At 39.9% G+C, this 16,012-nt stretch overlaps 1 protein-coding gene across 5 annotated transcripts in view; it reads right to left on the bottom strand.

Moving 5' to 3' along the window:
- Kiaa1328 (KIAA1328 ortholog) overlaps positions 1 to 16,012 on the bottom strand; it is a 294,152-nt gene that overhangs the window by 31,661 nt on the left and 246,479 nt on the right. For 4 of the 5 annotated variants that reach the window (XM_052741683.1, XM_052741686.1, XM_052741684.1 and 1 more), the window contains one exon: positions 9,585 to 9,690. The exons of the other annotated variant lie outside the window; for it this stretch is intronic. In XM_052741683.1, the coding sequence (XP_052597643.1) occupies positions 9,585 to 9,690 (106 nt within the window). The remainder of the gene's footprint in view (positions 1 to 9,584; positions 9,691 to 16,012) is intronic. 5 annotated transcript variants of the gene reach the window in all.

Below are 16,012 nucleotides of genomic sequence, written 5' to 3'. Positions count from 1 at the left end.
GGCCCTGTGGATTATACTCACAGAGTTGAAGGACATGGATGTATCCTTTCCCTGCTCCTTAGGGACAAGCTTGAGTGATACCAAGGCTTTTTGCACTAACATCTATAGTTCCAAGATCACCAAACAGGAAGGGATGCTGCCTAGATATTTCAGGGTAAGCATAGGTGTTGGCAAGGGTTGAGACCACAGGCAGCTACATTTCTGGAGCTATAGGGCTCTTCTGGATGCTTCCAAGCACAGGTGTGGGTGAAACAGACTTCACACGAGTAGCTACAGTCTCGAAGATCATGCACTTGGGAAGAGACCGTCCCTAATTATTACAGGGCAAACACGAGTGGATTCAGCATTGTGGCTATGGCAGATACTGGTCCTCAAGGTAAGGATGCTGAGGGAGTTGGCCTATGCCCAATGAGTGAGTCAAGTGCTGACCCTAGAGCTTCTAACAGATCAAGTGTTCAGCTTTGCTAACCCCTTGGCTGGCCACTGAGATAATGGGGTACTTAGCAGTGGGCTACTGTAGTTGTTTAAATTCTGGGGGCTGGTCCAAATCCGTTTCTTCTTTGGAACAGAGGAGTAACTTAGAATAGCTAGCTCCAGGCTTTTGGGAACCCATTCCCTATGCTGGGTTGCCTCGCCCAGCCTTGATGCAGGGGGAGGAGCTTGGTCCTGCCTCAGCTTGATAGATCATGCTTTGTTGACTCCCATGGAAGGCCTGACTCTTTCAGAAAGGAAGAGGAGTGGATGGGGGGAAGGGTAAGATGGGAGGTGAGGGGAAGAAATGGAAGGAGAGTAGGGAGGGAAACTGGTTGGTATGTAAAATAAATCTAAAAATTTAATTAAAAAACAAACAAACAGAATAGCTAGCTCCCTGGGTTGAATTTAAAGCTTGTAAGTGTTGTGGAATTCTCCTGAAGTTAAGACTGCCAGTAGTAGATTGGGTTGCTAGCACTTACTGTATAACTCCTGCAGGCAATGTTAGGACCCCACCCATAGCTAAGGAGCTCTGGGTGGAGTTGTAAGTTGCTATGTTCTTTTTCCATATTGCTTTTCCAATTCCCCATGAGGTTTAGGGTTCCTGTCACCCCTTCACTGGTCATAGTGTCAGCTTCCTTCTCCTGAGTGTTTATTCTGTTGCTGTGGTCTGCTGAAACAGATTTCAGCTTCTTCAGCCTTTCCACATACTCCAGCCAGCAACTCTCTCAGGAGATTTGAAACCTTCAGCTTTGGACTGGGCTGCATCACTGTTCTTCTTCTGAGGCTTCCATCTATTTAGACTGGGCAACTATGAAGTTCTTGGCTCTTTAGAATACAGATGGCAATTTTTGGACTATCCAGCTTCAAACCATGAAAGACAATCTGATACATTCCCTTTAATAATTACACATATGCCCTACTGATTCTGATCCTTTATAGATTGAGCCATTCTTCATCTAGCCTGTCATAGAGAAGGCTGGCATCAGCAATAGGTCTTACTGACTAATTCCCAGTACCAACTATTTAGATTAATACTGGCTCTTTGAGATCCTAATAGTCTTCCCTAGAGGCTTTCTAATGGATTCTGATGACCCCATTCTAAAGACAATGGGAAGGAGAGGTCCTGGGGTTAGGCAGAGCCAGAAGGCAGAGAGGGAGAATGCTGGTGTGCTGGGTTGCAAGTGCATATCTCTAGACAGTGATTTTTACAGAGAAATTTGGAAAACAATAGTCATATTACTGGAATTCATCTCTAGTAGTTTTGGCTCAAGTAATCTAGGATAAGGGATAGAAATGAATAATTTTACAAGGGATTTCTAAGCAATCCTACTTTCAGACAAGTTTTATAAGTGCTGGTTGAAGGGAATTCAACCCTTTCAGCATCTTTACAAAAGGCTAATTTATGAGGATAAACATCTATTATCAGTAACTTCAACCAGCCCTCAAGTGACTCTTGAAACAAATGTCCTAGACACACAATATTAAATATTAATTATTATATAGCCAATATCTACTCCTTCCACAACTATTTAGAACAAAAAAAAAAAAAGAGGAGACATTCCATGATGGTAGAATATTTGTTATCAAGAAAATCTTGTTTACAACTTAAAAAAAAACTATCATTTTATGTATGACATGTATGAGTGCCATGGAACACATAAACATGGAACATAGTCAGAGCACAACCTTGGGTGTTGGCACTAGCCTTCTACCTTGTTTGACATAGCCTACTGGCTGTAGGTGGGTTCTCAGATTCTCCTCCTTGTATAGCAAGTATTTTTACCAATGGTGACATCTCCCTATACCAGAAAAATTCTGCTAATGCAGGTCATTCATGATTACCTTTACACCATCTTTGCAGTGGTACTATTCATGACATTTAATGGTGAGACCAGTATCATTAACACACATTGTTCCAGGTTTCCTGACAATTCTTGTTCCCCAGAACACAGGAGAAAGGTAAAAATGGATGTTAGCATGTTGGATGTGTTTAACATAGTTGTATTTAAATTTCTGTTGCAAGGGCAAAACATAAAGGAACCATGCTGTGGGATGTTCTGTATGTCAAGTGTGTTGCTGATTGGTCAATAAATAAATCACTGATTGGCCAATGGCCAGGCAGGAAGTATAGGCGGGACAAGGAGGAGAATAAAGCTGGGAAGTGGAAGGCTGAGTCAGAGAGACACTGCCAGCCACCACGATGACAAACAGCATGTGAAGATCCCGGTAAGCCGAGAGCCACGTGGCAAGGTATAGATTTATGGAAATGGATTAATTTAAGCTGTAAGAATAGTTAGCAAGAAGCCTGCCATGGCCATACAGTTAGTAATCAATATAAGTCTCTGTGTTTACTTGGTCGGGTCTGAGTGGCTGTGGGACTGGCAGGTGAGAGAGATTTGTCCTGACTGTGGGCCAGGCAGGAAAACTCTAGCTACAAATGGCGTCCAACGTGGTGGCAAGAGTTTCCACCTAAAAACTGAGAAAAAAGATTCTAAAACGGAGCTAAAAACAGTTCCTAATTGTCTCTCTCAAATGAGCGGCAGCTGCCTGTTTGTGCTACTGGTGGGTTCCTAGTGTGCGCGCTTGACCTGCCATATGGCGGGAATGAGGCCTCTGCAAGTGGCACATTAAGCTGCGTGGTGGATTTAGCCTTTGCTAGAACAAAACAAAAAAAGAGGTTTCTGGGCTATATGCTGCTTGGATAAAAGCATAGACCCATGATATCTCCCAGAGATGGCTGTAAACATATGACTGACCACCATGTTGGGAAGCTGAGGTGGGCGGAGTCAGCAGCCACAGCTGCTGCAGTTTAAAGCAATAGATTCACAATAAGACAGATTCAGATGTAATAGTTTAAAATGTGTGTAAAATATATGTAGGCTTGAAAGAGACAAAAAAAAAAGGTGATATATACAGTTATAGAAACAAATACATAGTTTTAAAAAATAAAATCTTTAAAGAGACAGTAAAATTAATATATAAAATAAGCCACGTGAAGATGAATATTACACAGAGAATCTGGATTGTGTTGTCTTTGGGATTTTTAACTGCAGAAAAACATTTGATTGTAAAAGCTGTTGAGTTATGCCAAAATGTATATTTTAAAGGTACCTTGACTTCAAAATTTGGATATAAGGATATGTTGCTTTGGAAAAGAGTCTCTGCTTTTGTTTTTACAGAAAGCCAAAGGTTATGGATTTGTTCCAGATTAAGATATATCAGGTTTGACCAGCCAAGACCCCCTGAAAGGTCTCTGATGACACCATGGCCCAGACAATCCAACGTCCAGATTGGATTCAAGGCAACTGGCTCAGACAATACAGCCTCATGGACTATTCCATAATCCTAAAATTTTCTTTGTGTCCCCATAAGATATAGCGCCCCCCTCCAGCAGGAAGTAGTAAGAGAAGCTACGACCAAATTCCCAAATTATATGTAATTTTACTTTGTTAAGGTTAAAACCTTCCTTTTTGAAAAAAAAAAGGGGGAAGTGCTGTGGGATGGTCTGTATGTCAAGTGTGTTGCTGATTGGTCAATAAATAAATCACTGATTGGCCAGTGGCCAGGCAGGAAGTATAGGCGGGACAAGGAGGAGAATAAAGCTGGGAAGTGGAAGGCTGAGTCAGAGAGACACTGCCAGCCGCCATGATGACAAACAGCATGTGAAGATGCCGGTAAGCCACGAGCCACGTGGCAAGGTATAGATTTATGGAAATGGATTAATTTAAGCTGTAAGAACAGTTAGCAAGAAGCCTGCCATGGCCATACAGTTAGTAACCAATATAAGTCTCTGTGTTTACTTGGTCGGGTCTGAGCGGCTGTGGGACTGGCAGGTGAGAGAGATTTGTCCTGACTGTGGGCCAGGCAGGAAAACTCTAGCTACAGAACCATATTTTGGGTATAGTGGTATTTGCCTGAAATTCCAGCACTTGAGAAGTTAAGGCAAGAAGATCACAAATCCTAAGCTAATCTGGGATACACAGTGAGGCCCTCTTAGAAAAATCAATCCAAAACCAAATAATGGACAAAACAAAACAAACAAGTCAAATGTTTACCTCAGAGTTGAACCTAACCATATTCCTAATATTGTGTTAGGTTAAAGCTTGGAATCACACAATGCTTCTCAGGCTTATGTGGCCTTGGGAAGTTCTATAATGGTAGTTACTCTTTGTGGAGCATTTAGCACAGAACAGGATAGTGTGAAGTACTTTATATACACTATCTTGCTTAATCAACATGACATGCCTATAAGGGAGCTGTTATTATTCCCATTTTATAGATTAGATGAAATTATTTTTCAAAACTGCAAAGCCAGCATTGAAGGTCAGGCCTATAAACCCAGGTGTTACAGGGCTCTTAGGTGTTCTTAATTGCCTCTTGGAGGTTTATGTTTTCATGATTCTGAGGATTATTTTATGTTAACATATATAAAGCAATTTTCTACAAAGGAATTCAAGTGCCTAGAACAGTTAGAGGCACCCAAAAGAAGTTTCTTAAAAGTTGAAGTTAAGGGAATTTGGTGACCTCAAATCAGGTGAAGAATTCCAAACTGCAACTCATGAGGCTAAAAACTGTGAAATGAGAGCAAGGACTGCAATATTGAACAGATGTCACTAACTACAGTTTCCAGGGGTCAGTTGACACACCACAGAAAGCACAACCCTCCCCTACCGCTGCGTTGACAAAGACATGGAATGTCTATGTCACACGAGCCAGGGGTAACCTTAGCAATTCTGCAACTACTTGGAATTACGGAGTATAAAATTTTGAAGTGTGTTTGCCTGCTGTAAATGGGTTCCTTCTGCTTTCATTTTAAATATTTTTTTTGCCGGGCGGTGGTGGCGCACGCCTTTAATCCCAGCACTCGGGAGGCAGAGCCAGGCGGATCTCTGTGAGTTCGAGGCCAGCCTGGGCTACCAAGTGAGTTCCAGGAAAGGCGCAAAGCTACACAGAGAAACCCTGTCTCGAAAAACAAAAAAAACAAAAAACAAAAAAAAAAAATTTTTTTTTAAAGCTGAACATGGAGGTGCATAATTGAAATCTAAGCACTTGAGAGGTTGATGTAGGAGACTGCAAATTTGAGGCCAGTCTGAACCACAAAGCAAAGGCATGACAACAAATAAGGAAGGAGGCAAAGACAAAATTAAAAACTACACTGGCAACATATCATTGTTATGGAACATCTGGACCGTATAATAAAAAAAGTGTGAAGAATAAAATACTTCAGATCTTGTCTTTACTCTGCAGTCTGGACTTTGTAGCATTTCCTGAAGCTGAGGGCTGGATTCTAGGTCACTAGTAAATACAAGCTGAGACAATATGATAATGGTGAGCATAATTGAAATGCATCATGTCACATGAAAGGGCATACAGCTGTATACTACCTTATCTCCTAGTATGGCTTAAGATAAAAGACTTGAAATCAAAAACTGCATTAATGCAGGTATCCACTTAATGGAAGTATACTTTTTGGTTAAATTGGCATACAGCAAGTACAATCAGAAAAGTTATTTACAGCAAAGAAACACATAATTCTGCACCTTAATGGAGTGCACACCAATTACAGCTGATGTTGGTAATAAACATAACTTCTTTGGTTTTGGTGGTTAGAAACTTCTTTTATTTTTTTATTGTTGGCAGTGGACATACCAGTTTGGGATGTGCACAAGGGTATATTTGTACTATGTAAAAAGTAATATTTATGTTCCTCCCAATTCGTTTGAGAAGCAAAGGGTAACCTGCCCATCTCTGGCTTCATGATGGATAAAAGAGAATCGCGTGGTTCAGTTTCGGAGGAACAGAGAACATCCCCAGCTTTCTTACCAAGCTAAGATTTACATATCCACATGGGTGCTCACAATGAGAAGGAACAAAGCCCCTCCAGGTGGACTGGTCTGTGCAGGATCACCTGTTCTTACTAAGCGGAAGTGAACAGTATCATTTTGTTTAGTATCACAATCCTCTTGGGCCAAGATAACCACTGTCCTTCTCATCCCTGGTAGTTTAGGGGCACACAACTAGAGCTGGAGTCACAGGGAAATGGAGAGAAAGAAGTGCCATGGCCTCCAGCAAGGAAGGCTATAATGCTCTTTTTGCTTGTGCTGTAAATTACATATTTATTTTGTTAGCATGAGATAGACGAATATTTCTACATACGAAGTTGCCCAGCTAAAATTAAGATAAGTGATATTAATGTCCTATGGTCAGTGTTATTGAACCTCAAAAGCAATAAACTTTATGAGTTGATAAATATTACATTTGCAACATAGTTAACATTCTCTTACTGTCTCAAGCACTTATTACACATTGTAACCGCAAGTCTACAATACATTATTCATATTTGGGGTGTCACCAAGTGATGGATTGCTGTAAGAGAGGCTGTCCTTTAAATAAATCAACAAATAAAAATGCAAATGTTAACATTTTCAGCCACAAACTTTTTCCATCTTGAATGGGGAATGAAAATTTCACATTATATTGACAGCCAGCAGAGAGAATAATTAAAAACCTATATCATGAATGGGAAAGATGACTGCCATGACTGTTTTCTTTGCCGTACATGGAATGATGTGAGATACTTTAGGTGTTTTCCAAGAACAAAGGAAAATGTATCTCCCCCAGCACTGAAACATGCCATCATCTTTTGCAAGCCTCTCACAAACCTTAAACATTCTTGGAATTTAGGGTGAGTAAGGCTTAAAATCTATTCTCTTCAAAGGCTTGTGGGAGGAAAAATTTCCATAATGAAAAGGTTTCCATAATGAAAAAGAAGTCTATAAAAAATGACTAGTGTACACTTTGAAATGTGAATGATTTAAATACTCTGGATTCTAATGATGGAGAAGCACCACTGTGCTGTCCTGGTAGCTCATTTTCATAGTACTGAATCATTTTCAACTCTGTACTTTATATAATACACTGATGATACGCCATTGTGCACTCCTTTAAAGATAAGATCTGGCGTGCTACACATTCTTTTGGTTAGTCAAATGTTTATTATTTACAAAGCTCCTGAGAATCAATATTTAGCTGATAAGCAGTATTAAGGACCAGTAAATGGATAATCTTTTTCTTAACATCTATAAATATAAGTATTCACAGCAATTTTAACCAGGGCTTGTAACACTCTACTATGTTGATATGATTTTCCATTCAGAAAATTTATGCTGAGGATGATTTACAAAACCCTTACAGAGAAACATTTTATTCCCATTTTTCATGCATCCCTCCAAATTAAAACTCAACCTTTACAAATACATTACAGTGTTAAAGATCACATTTTAGTGCTATGGTGTAGGTCAGGGGTGGAGTGCTTGCCTACCATGTACAAAGCCCCAAGTTTGAGCCCTAGTTCCAACTAACCAATCAACAAAATGCCATTTAAATATTCACAGTAAAATTCACTGAGGTTGAAAATCTAGACTATTAGCTGATTCTCAGCCAAGTCAATCAATATGAGCTGCATGGGAAGTTCTAAGTACAAGCTTCCAACCACAATTTGAAGTGGTACAAAACAGAAGGAGCTCGCTCCACTCTTGAGAATCACGACTCATTTGTTTCTTTAGCAAATTCCAACAATGCCATCACTAAAAGCAAGAGAGAGGGTCAGCGGAGAAAGATGGGCAAGCTAACTACTTTGATTACCCCACCTTTGCAGTAGGGAGACTGGCAACATTGGTCATTACACTACTTAAGTTAATGGCTTTGGAGTTTGAAATGCTGGCCCTGTCTTTTTTTAGCTAAGAGTCTGTTGTGTTTGAAAGAAAATGGTCCCCAAATGGAGTGGCACTATTAGGAGGTGGGGCTTTTTTGGAGGAAGTGTGTCGCTGTGAGGGTGGGCTTTGAGGTCTCTTTTGCTCAAGCTTTCCTCAGTGAGACGTTCAGTTGACTTCCTGTTGCTTGCAAGATGTAAAACTCTCAGCTCCAGCACCACCACATCTGCCTGCATGCTGCCATGGTCCCCTCATGATGATAATGGACTGAACCTCTGAAACTGTAAGCGAACCACTCCACTAAATGTTTTCTTTATAAGAGTAGCCATGGTCATGGTGTCTCTTCACAGCAATGAAAAAAATCAAAATTAAAACAGAGTCTTAGACAACACACTCAATCTCTCTGAATCATGGTTTCCCAAATTTAAAATGGGCATGAGGGTAGTCCTATCTCTACAGGTTGTGAAGACTAAATTAGACTAAATCAAAGCATTTTGCACAGTTCTGGGAACATAGCACTCAACAGGCAGACTTACTATCCTCTGCAGCAGTCACTTCTGCCTCCAGAATTAAATGCATGGCAATGAGAGCCACAGTTAGAACAAATACTGCTTCTCAAGAATGTGAGGTTTGTCTTCTGTGGCACTGTACTTATATGAGACTGGATGAAAGCTATCTCTATAGAGAAAGAAGAGTTAAAATTCTTTCCTTTCTCAAACCATAAACCAAAGGATATGTTTTATAGTATACCTTTGAAATCACCAGCCTTGAGAGCAACAATTTAGGAAATTAAACTACAAGTTAAGTCTTAAAATATATATTCATGTGATAATATGAGGGATTTAAGTGCTCCAAACCAATCTTATCCCCAAAGAAACATAAACCAAGTCCTTTGGAAACTTATGCTTCTATATATTGAGTCTTAAATATATAATATGTTAATATGTGAGTTGCTATATTAAATGTAAAAAGTTTTAAATAATAGATTTCTTTCTCTAACTCCAGAAATGGCTGGTCAAACAATTAACTTTTCTAAAGTCTCTGGTATAAGAGGACGTAAATACACCTTTAGCACAAAATCCACTGTGATTTTCAGAATTTAATCACTTAAAGTTATAGACCAAATACATTATTTTCCATGATCAGCTGAGAAGGACTTGCTGCTAAGCAGAGTTTCTGTGGACAGGACGTTTTGGGTTTCTATGGAAAGCCTTGCCAACTGTCATGATCATTTCAGAAAGTGTGAATATGGAGAAAAGAACTCTGCAATGAATTTGCAGAATCTACAGCTTTATAATAAGTGCCTCTAGAGTAAGAGCACTACAATTGTCAAATTTTCCTCAGTCTTATAAACACTCTCCTAAGGGGAACACTAAGTCAAGGGTCTCCTAGGCTCACCGTGAGGTGTTGCGCTGGGATGATGATGATGGGGTCACGGGGTCCTTAGGACTTCTTGCTGGCATAGGAGATGTGGATGCATCTTTTCTAACTCCTGTCACTGTCTCTGTATAAATAATAAAAGAAATAATTTGAATATTCAATAAAAGAAATGAAAAGTTCATTTCACATCACAAAGGAAATCATTTGGGGCTTCCCAAAGTCTCGACAGCTGATTTTTCTCCTGAAATGGAACAATGACTGCTGTGGGATGTTCTGTATGTCAAATGTGTTGCTAATTAGTCAATAATTAAAACACTGATTGGCCAGTGGCCAGGCAGGAAGTGTAGGCGGGACAAGGAGGAGAATAAAGCTGGGAAGTGGAAGGCTGAGTCAGAGAGACACTGCCAGCCGCCACGATGAGAAACAGCATGTGAAGATGCCGGTAAGCCACGAGCCATGTGGCAAGGTATAGATTTATGGAAATGGATTAATTTAAGCTGTAAGAACAGTTAGCAAGAAGCCTGCCACGGCCATACAGTTTGAAACCAATATAAGTCTCTGTGTTTACTTGGTCGGGTTCGAGAGGCTGTGGGACTGGCAGGTGAGAGAGATTTGTTCTGACTGTGGGCCAGGCAGGAAAACTTAAGCTACAAATGGCATCCAACGTGGTGGCAAGAGTTTCCACCTAAAAACTGAGAAAAAAGATTCTAAAACGGAGCTAAAAACAGTTCCTAATTGTCTCTCTCAAATGAGCAGCAGCTGCCGGTTTGAGCTACTGGTGGGTTCCCAGCGTGCATGCTCAACCTGCCTTATGGCGGGAATGAGGTCTATGCAAGTGGCACATTAAGCTGCATGGTGGATTTAGCCTTTGCTAGTACAAAACAAAAAAAAGAGGTTTCTGGGCTACACGCTGCTTGGATAAAAAGCATAGACCCACGATAGCTCCCAGAGCTGGTGGTAAACGTAGCCATTTTGGGAAGCTGAGGTGGGCGGAGCCAGCAGCCACAGCTGCTGCAGCTTAAAGCAATAGATTCACAATAAGACAGATTCAGATGTAATAGTTTAAAATGTATGCAAAAATACGTAGGCTTGAAAGAGACAAAAAAGGTGATATATACAGTTATATAAACAAATACATAGTTTTAAAAAATAAAGTCTTTAAAGAGACAGTAAAATTAATATAGAAAATAAGCCACGTAAAAATGGATATTACACAGAAAATCTGCATTGTGTTGTCTTTGGGACTTTTAACTGCATAAAAACATTTCATTGTAAAAGCTGTTGAGTTACGCCAAAATATATATTTTAAAGGTATCTTGACTTCAAAATTTGAATATAAGGATATGTTACTTTGGAAAGGAGACTCTGCTTTTGTTCCCACAGAAAGCCAGAGGCTATGGATTTGTTCCAGATTAAGATACATCAGGTTTGACCAGCCAAGACCCCCTGAAAGGTCTCCGATGACACCATGGCCCAGATGATCCAACATCCAGAATGGTTTGAAGGCAACTGGCTCAGACGATACACCCTCATGGACTTTTCCATGATCCTAAAATTTTCTTTGTATCCCCATAAGATACAGCGCCCCCCTCCAGCAGGAAGTAGTAAGAGAAGCTACGCCCAAATTCCCATATTATATGTAATTTTACTTTGTTAAGGTTAAAACCTTCCTTTTTTAAAAAAAAAAAAAAAAGAAAAGGGGGGGAAGTGCTGTGGGATGTTCTGTATGTCAAATGTGTTGCTGATTAGTCAATAATTAAAACACTGATTGGCCAGTGGCCAGGCAGGAAGTGTAGGCGGGACAAGGAGGAGAATAAAGCTGGGAAGTGGAAGGCTGAGTCAGAGAGACACTGCCAGCCGCCACGATGAGAAACAGCATGTGAAGATGCCGGTAAGCCACGAGCCATGTGGCAAGGTATAGATTTATGGAAATGGATTAATTTAAGCTGTAAGAACAGTTAGCAAGAAGCCTGCCACGGCCATACAGTTTGAAACCAATATAAGTCTCTGTGTTTACTTGGTCGGGTTCGAGAGGCTGTGGGACTGGCAGGTGAGAGAGATTTGTTCTGACTGTGGGCCAGGCAGGAAAACTTAAGCTACAAATGACAGATGAAAAATTCCTTGTTGTTTTGTTTTTATACATATCAATGATTTACATTGCCTTACTTAAAAACAAACAAAATCCACTCATCTGTACAATAACAGGTAAGTTATTTTGTTTTCTGACATATTTGCCTGTCATATTTCTGATGATTTGGCTTTATTATGGAAATGTCTAAGAAGTAAGCTGTCTTCATTTGTTCTTTAACTATTAACAAAAATGTTTTTGCTAACCAAACAGAAAATCTTAGCAACTTGCATCTCTACATCTTTCGAGTTGAAGGATTCTCTTTAAAAGCATTTAAGATTAGACACAAATATCTCATTTCTTTTAAAGAAGTCTGTATTGGACTACAATTATTATGTGAAAGACACGATTAACATACCTTCAGTGTAGGGTTCTAAGAAATTCCTAAGCAATAATTTATCTTTCTACAGCATGGGCTGATCTGGCCCTTGTTCCTTTCTAGGAAGTACTGATTAGTTGATTCATTACTTTTCACTTCCAAATGTTAAATAAAATGATAATAGTAATGAAAGGAGGCATTTTTTTCTTTTTGGTTTTATCTGTCTGTCTGTCTGTCTGTCTGTCTAGTTTACATATATTTTTTGTTATTAATATGCCCTGGCTGCAGTTTCCTCTCCCTTCATTTCTCCCATTCCTCCACACCCCTCCTTCCCTCCCCCTGGACCCATTTCTCCTCCATTTCCCTCCAGAAATGAGCAGGCATCCCAGGAATATCCACTGAACATGGCATAACAAGATCAGTTAAGACTAGGCACAAACCCTCATGTCAAGGCTGCATGAGGCAACTCAGAAGGAAGAAAAGGGTCTCAAGAACAGATGAAAGAGTCAGAGACACCCCACTCCCACTGTTAGGGGTCCCACAAAATATCAAGCTAACAACTATAACATATGCAGAGGACCTAGCGCAGACCCATGGAGACTCCATGATTGCCGCTTCAGTCTCTGTGGGCCTCTATGAGCCCTACTTAATCTTTATTTTTGGTTTTATTTTATATTTACTACTTTTCAACAACACAAAATATCTCTGGCTTTATTTTGGAGGACTGTGAGAATTCTGTCACAATTTCCCTCTTATTCCTAGGAAACTGCTGTCCAATATGAGTTAAAAGTGTATTTGGGAAGATCCACTCTTTCTTATAGGAAAGAATGATGTGGTGGTTTGAAAGAAAATGGCCACCAAAGGGAGTGGTATTTTAGGAGGTGTGGCCTTGTTGGTGGAAGTATGTCACGGTGGGGGTGGGCTTTGAGGTCTTTTTTGCTCAAGCTTCCCTCAGTGTGACTGTCAGTCAACTTCCTGCTGCCTTCTAATCAAGATTCAGCACTCTCAGCACCATGTCTGCCTGTACACTGCCATGCTCTCCACCATGATGATAATGGACTGAACCTCTGAACTATAAGTGAGCCACCCCAATTAGATGTTTTCTTTATAAGTTGCTATGGTCATGGTGTCTCATCACAGCAACAAAAACCCTAACTAAGATAAGTGAGTATCTACAACACATGAAATAAGCTTTGGAGTGTTAGGAATACCAGATCCCAAAATGCCAAAAGTGCAAAGCATCTGTCTTTTCCCCCAAGACTCCTCTGGATACATGTGAAGTTGATACCAACTCCCTGTCTGGATCTGGTCCTACTCTATCCCTCTCTATGTCTGGATCTGGTCCTATTCTATCCCTCTCTATCTCAAGTTTTATCTTTTCTAGAAGCTATTTTTCTTCATAAAAACTTTTGTCATAAATATTACTTTGATATCAAATTGACAATAAGGAAAATTAAAGATATGGGACTTATGTGGCTGGCTTAGGGTAACACAGATACTAAGGCAGGAGCCTGTATCCATTTCCAGGCAACAGGGAGGGTTGTCCCCATTATCTTTCACAGCTGTTGTAGCAGTATGTAAAGTATGAGGTATTAGGAAGTGAGAGATCACCATATTTAGCTGTAGGAGTTGGGAGGGGATACTCTGACATGGAAGGCAGAAGTCTGAAAGGAAGAAATGAAGAGCATGGAGCTTGAAGCAGAGACTTACATTAACAAAAACAATAAATGAAAAACCTCAAGGTTGAATATATAGTTTATTGAAGAAATATTTGTTAAAAACGACTACATGTTGATACATTCCTAATGACTACTTTGAGTTATTATTTCTTTTAACAGTCTCAGGTTCTTGTCCTGCAGTGAAAATGGAGTGCGTAGCCAGCAGTGCACAGGTGTTGAGGGCGACACTGGTTCAAATGCAACCAGGTCTGCCGGACAGATGTCTAGTCACCCTGTTAGCTTGGAAAGGCAAACCATCACACCACCAACACAGTGCCTCACTGTTCTGGACAGGTGAGTCTGGTGGCAGACTTAAGGACAGAAGGAATAAAAACTGAAGAATTTAATATTACAGAGAATTCAGGACAGACAGGAGAGAGGAAGGGGATGAAGACAGGTAATAAGTAGAAACAACTGAATGGGTCTAGGGGTGAGGAGAGAGGGAAGAGGACATTTCTGGGAGGAAAAGACAACAGTTATCTTTAGTCACCATCTTGGAACAAAACACTGGTCTGTTTAGTTTTGATATTTCTGTTAAAAGTTGGTTCTGACAAGTGACTCTTGATGGAGTGAAACTGAAGAAAGGAACTTCCAGAGGATTCAGGGGACTTGCCCACTTCAAGAATGTACTTCAGGAAGGGATGGGATTCCTTGGAAAAGGAGGCATAACAATTTTCATACATGTAGAGGAAAGGACCATAGCTTTCATCAAATTCAGAAGGGTATGGATCCCAAAAAGGTCAAGAATGTTGCCTCTCAGGTATAGATCAAGTTTATTCTCTTTTAACTCTCGAAACGTTTTTAAAAGTTAAGTTTTCAAAAGCCATGTTAGTTTTTAACTATATTTGTTCCTTTGATAAATTCTGACTTAATATTTAGTGTGTCAGCAATGCTGTAGCTTTATGTATTCACAGAAATATACAACCCTATACAATTAGAAACACAAATACATACAAAGATGTTATATGTTTTAAAAAAACCTAAGTTCTAGGAAGAATGCTATCCAATAGGCTAATGAAGTTTCTATATAAATGCCTGTGCTTATTCATGTGTGAACATACCTATATTTTTTGCAAATAAAGATGAATGGGGCTATTTCCTATTTCTATGTAGCTGGGTTTGTCTGCCTATCCATTAGTCAACTGTTGTAGAATATTATTTTAACTAGGCAAAGATGTGTTACATCTTTTTATGGTGTGGAATATTACTTTAATTGTGTACATTTGTCTGTGCTGCATTTCTTTAACGATGTAAGGATATGTGTTTAATTATGCAAAGATGTGTTGCATCTGTTTCACCTTGCCTGCCTTAGGCACCTGATTAGTCTAATAAAAAGCTGAATGGCCAATAGCTAGGCAGAGAAAGGATAGGCAGGGCTGGCGGGCAGAGAGATTAATATGAGGAGAAATCTAGGCTAGGGAAATGAAAGGAAGAAGAGAGGAGAGAACGAGGGAGATGCCGGGGGGCAGGCAGTCAGCCAGAGAGAAAGAGAGAAAGTAAGAAAAGGTAAAAAGCCCTGGGGCAAAAGGTTAACTTAAGTTAAAAGAGCTAGCCAGAAATATGCCTAAGCTAGGCCGAGCATTCAAAACTAACAAGTCTCTGTGTCATGATTTGGGAGCTGGTTAGTAGCCCCAAAGAAAAAGAGGCTGATATAGTCAACATTTCTGATAATTTTTTCATGGTGTTCAAAGATTAAGAACTTCTGCTTCTGTGCTCATTATTAAAAACAGCTGAATTACATCTTATGTTCAGTTTAGCTTGAGGAATATATATATATATATATATATATATATATATATATATATATATGTACACACACATATATGTATATATATACACACACACACACACACACATATTTATGTATATATATATATACACACACACACACAATGCTGGCATAACCTCTCCCCAGGTCAAGGGGCAGCACTGGTGGTCAGGACACCTTCAAGTTCTGTCCTCAGTCATGGTATCTTTGTTCCTCAGGGTCAAGCACTTGTTTGATTATTATTTCCTTTCTGTTCTCTATAGCTTTAATGCGGATTTGGTTTTAAAATGCCCTTTAGCATTGTTGCTCTTGATTTTCATGAAAACTAAAAGAAGCTCTTCAAGTTCATTTCTGCGGAGGACTGTGTGTATGCAGCTTGTTCTCTCGGCTAAGTCCTCTTCTGTGCCATGCACTATTGCTGTGGGTGGAAACTGGGGCAGTTCTGGTTTGGGGTGATTATGAAAAACAGGACTGTGACAGAAGCTCCCAGTGTTCACTGAAATGCACTATTCT

Source organism: Peromyscus californicus, unplaced genomic scaffold (assembly GCF_007827085.1).
Source record: "Peromyscus californicus insignis strain IS unplaced genomic scaffold, ASM782708v3 Scaffold_17__1_contigs__length_78620276, whole genome shotgun sequence".
Classification (NCBI taxonomy): Eukaryota; Metazoa; Chordata; class Mammalia; order Rodentia; family Cricetidae; genus Peromyscus; species Peromyscus californicus.
The sequence above is the reverse complement of the archived record's forward strand: the minus strand, read 5'-3'. Positions and strand labels throughout refer to the sequence as shown.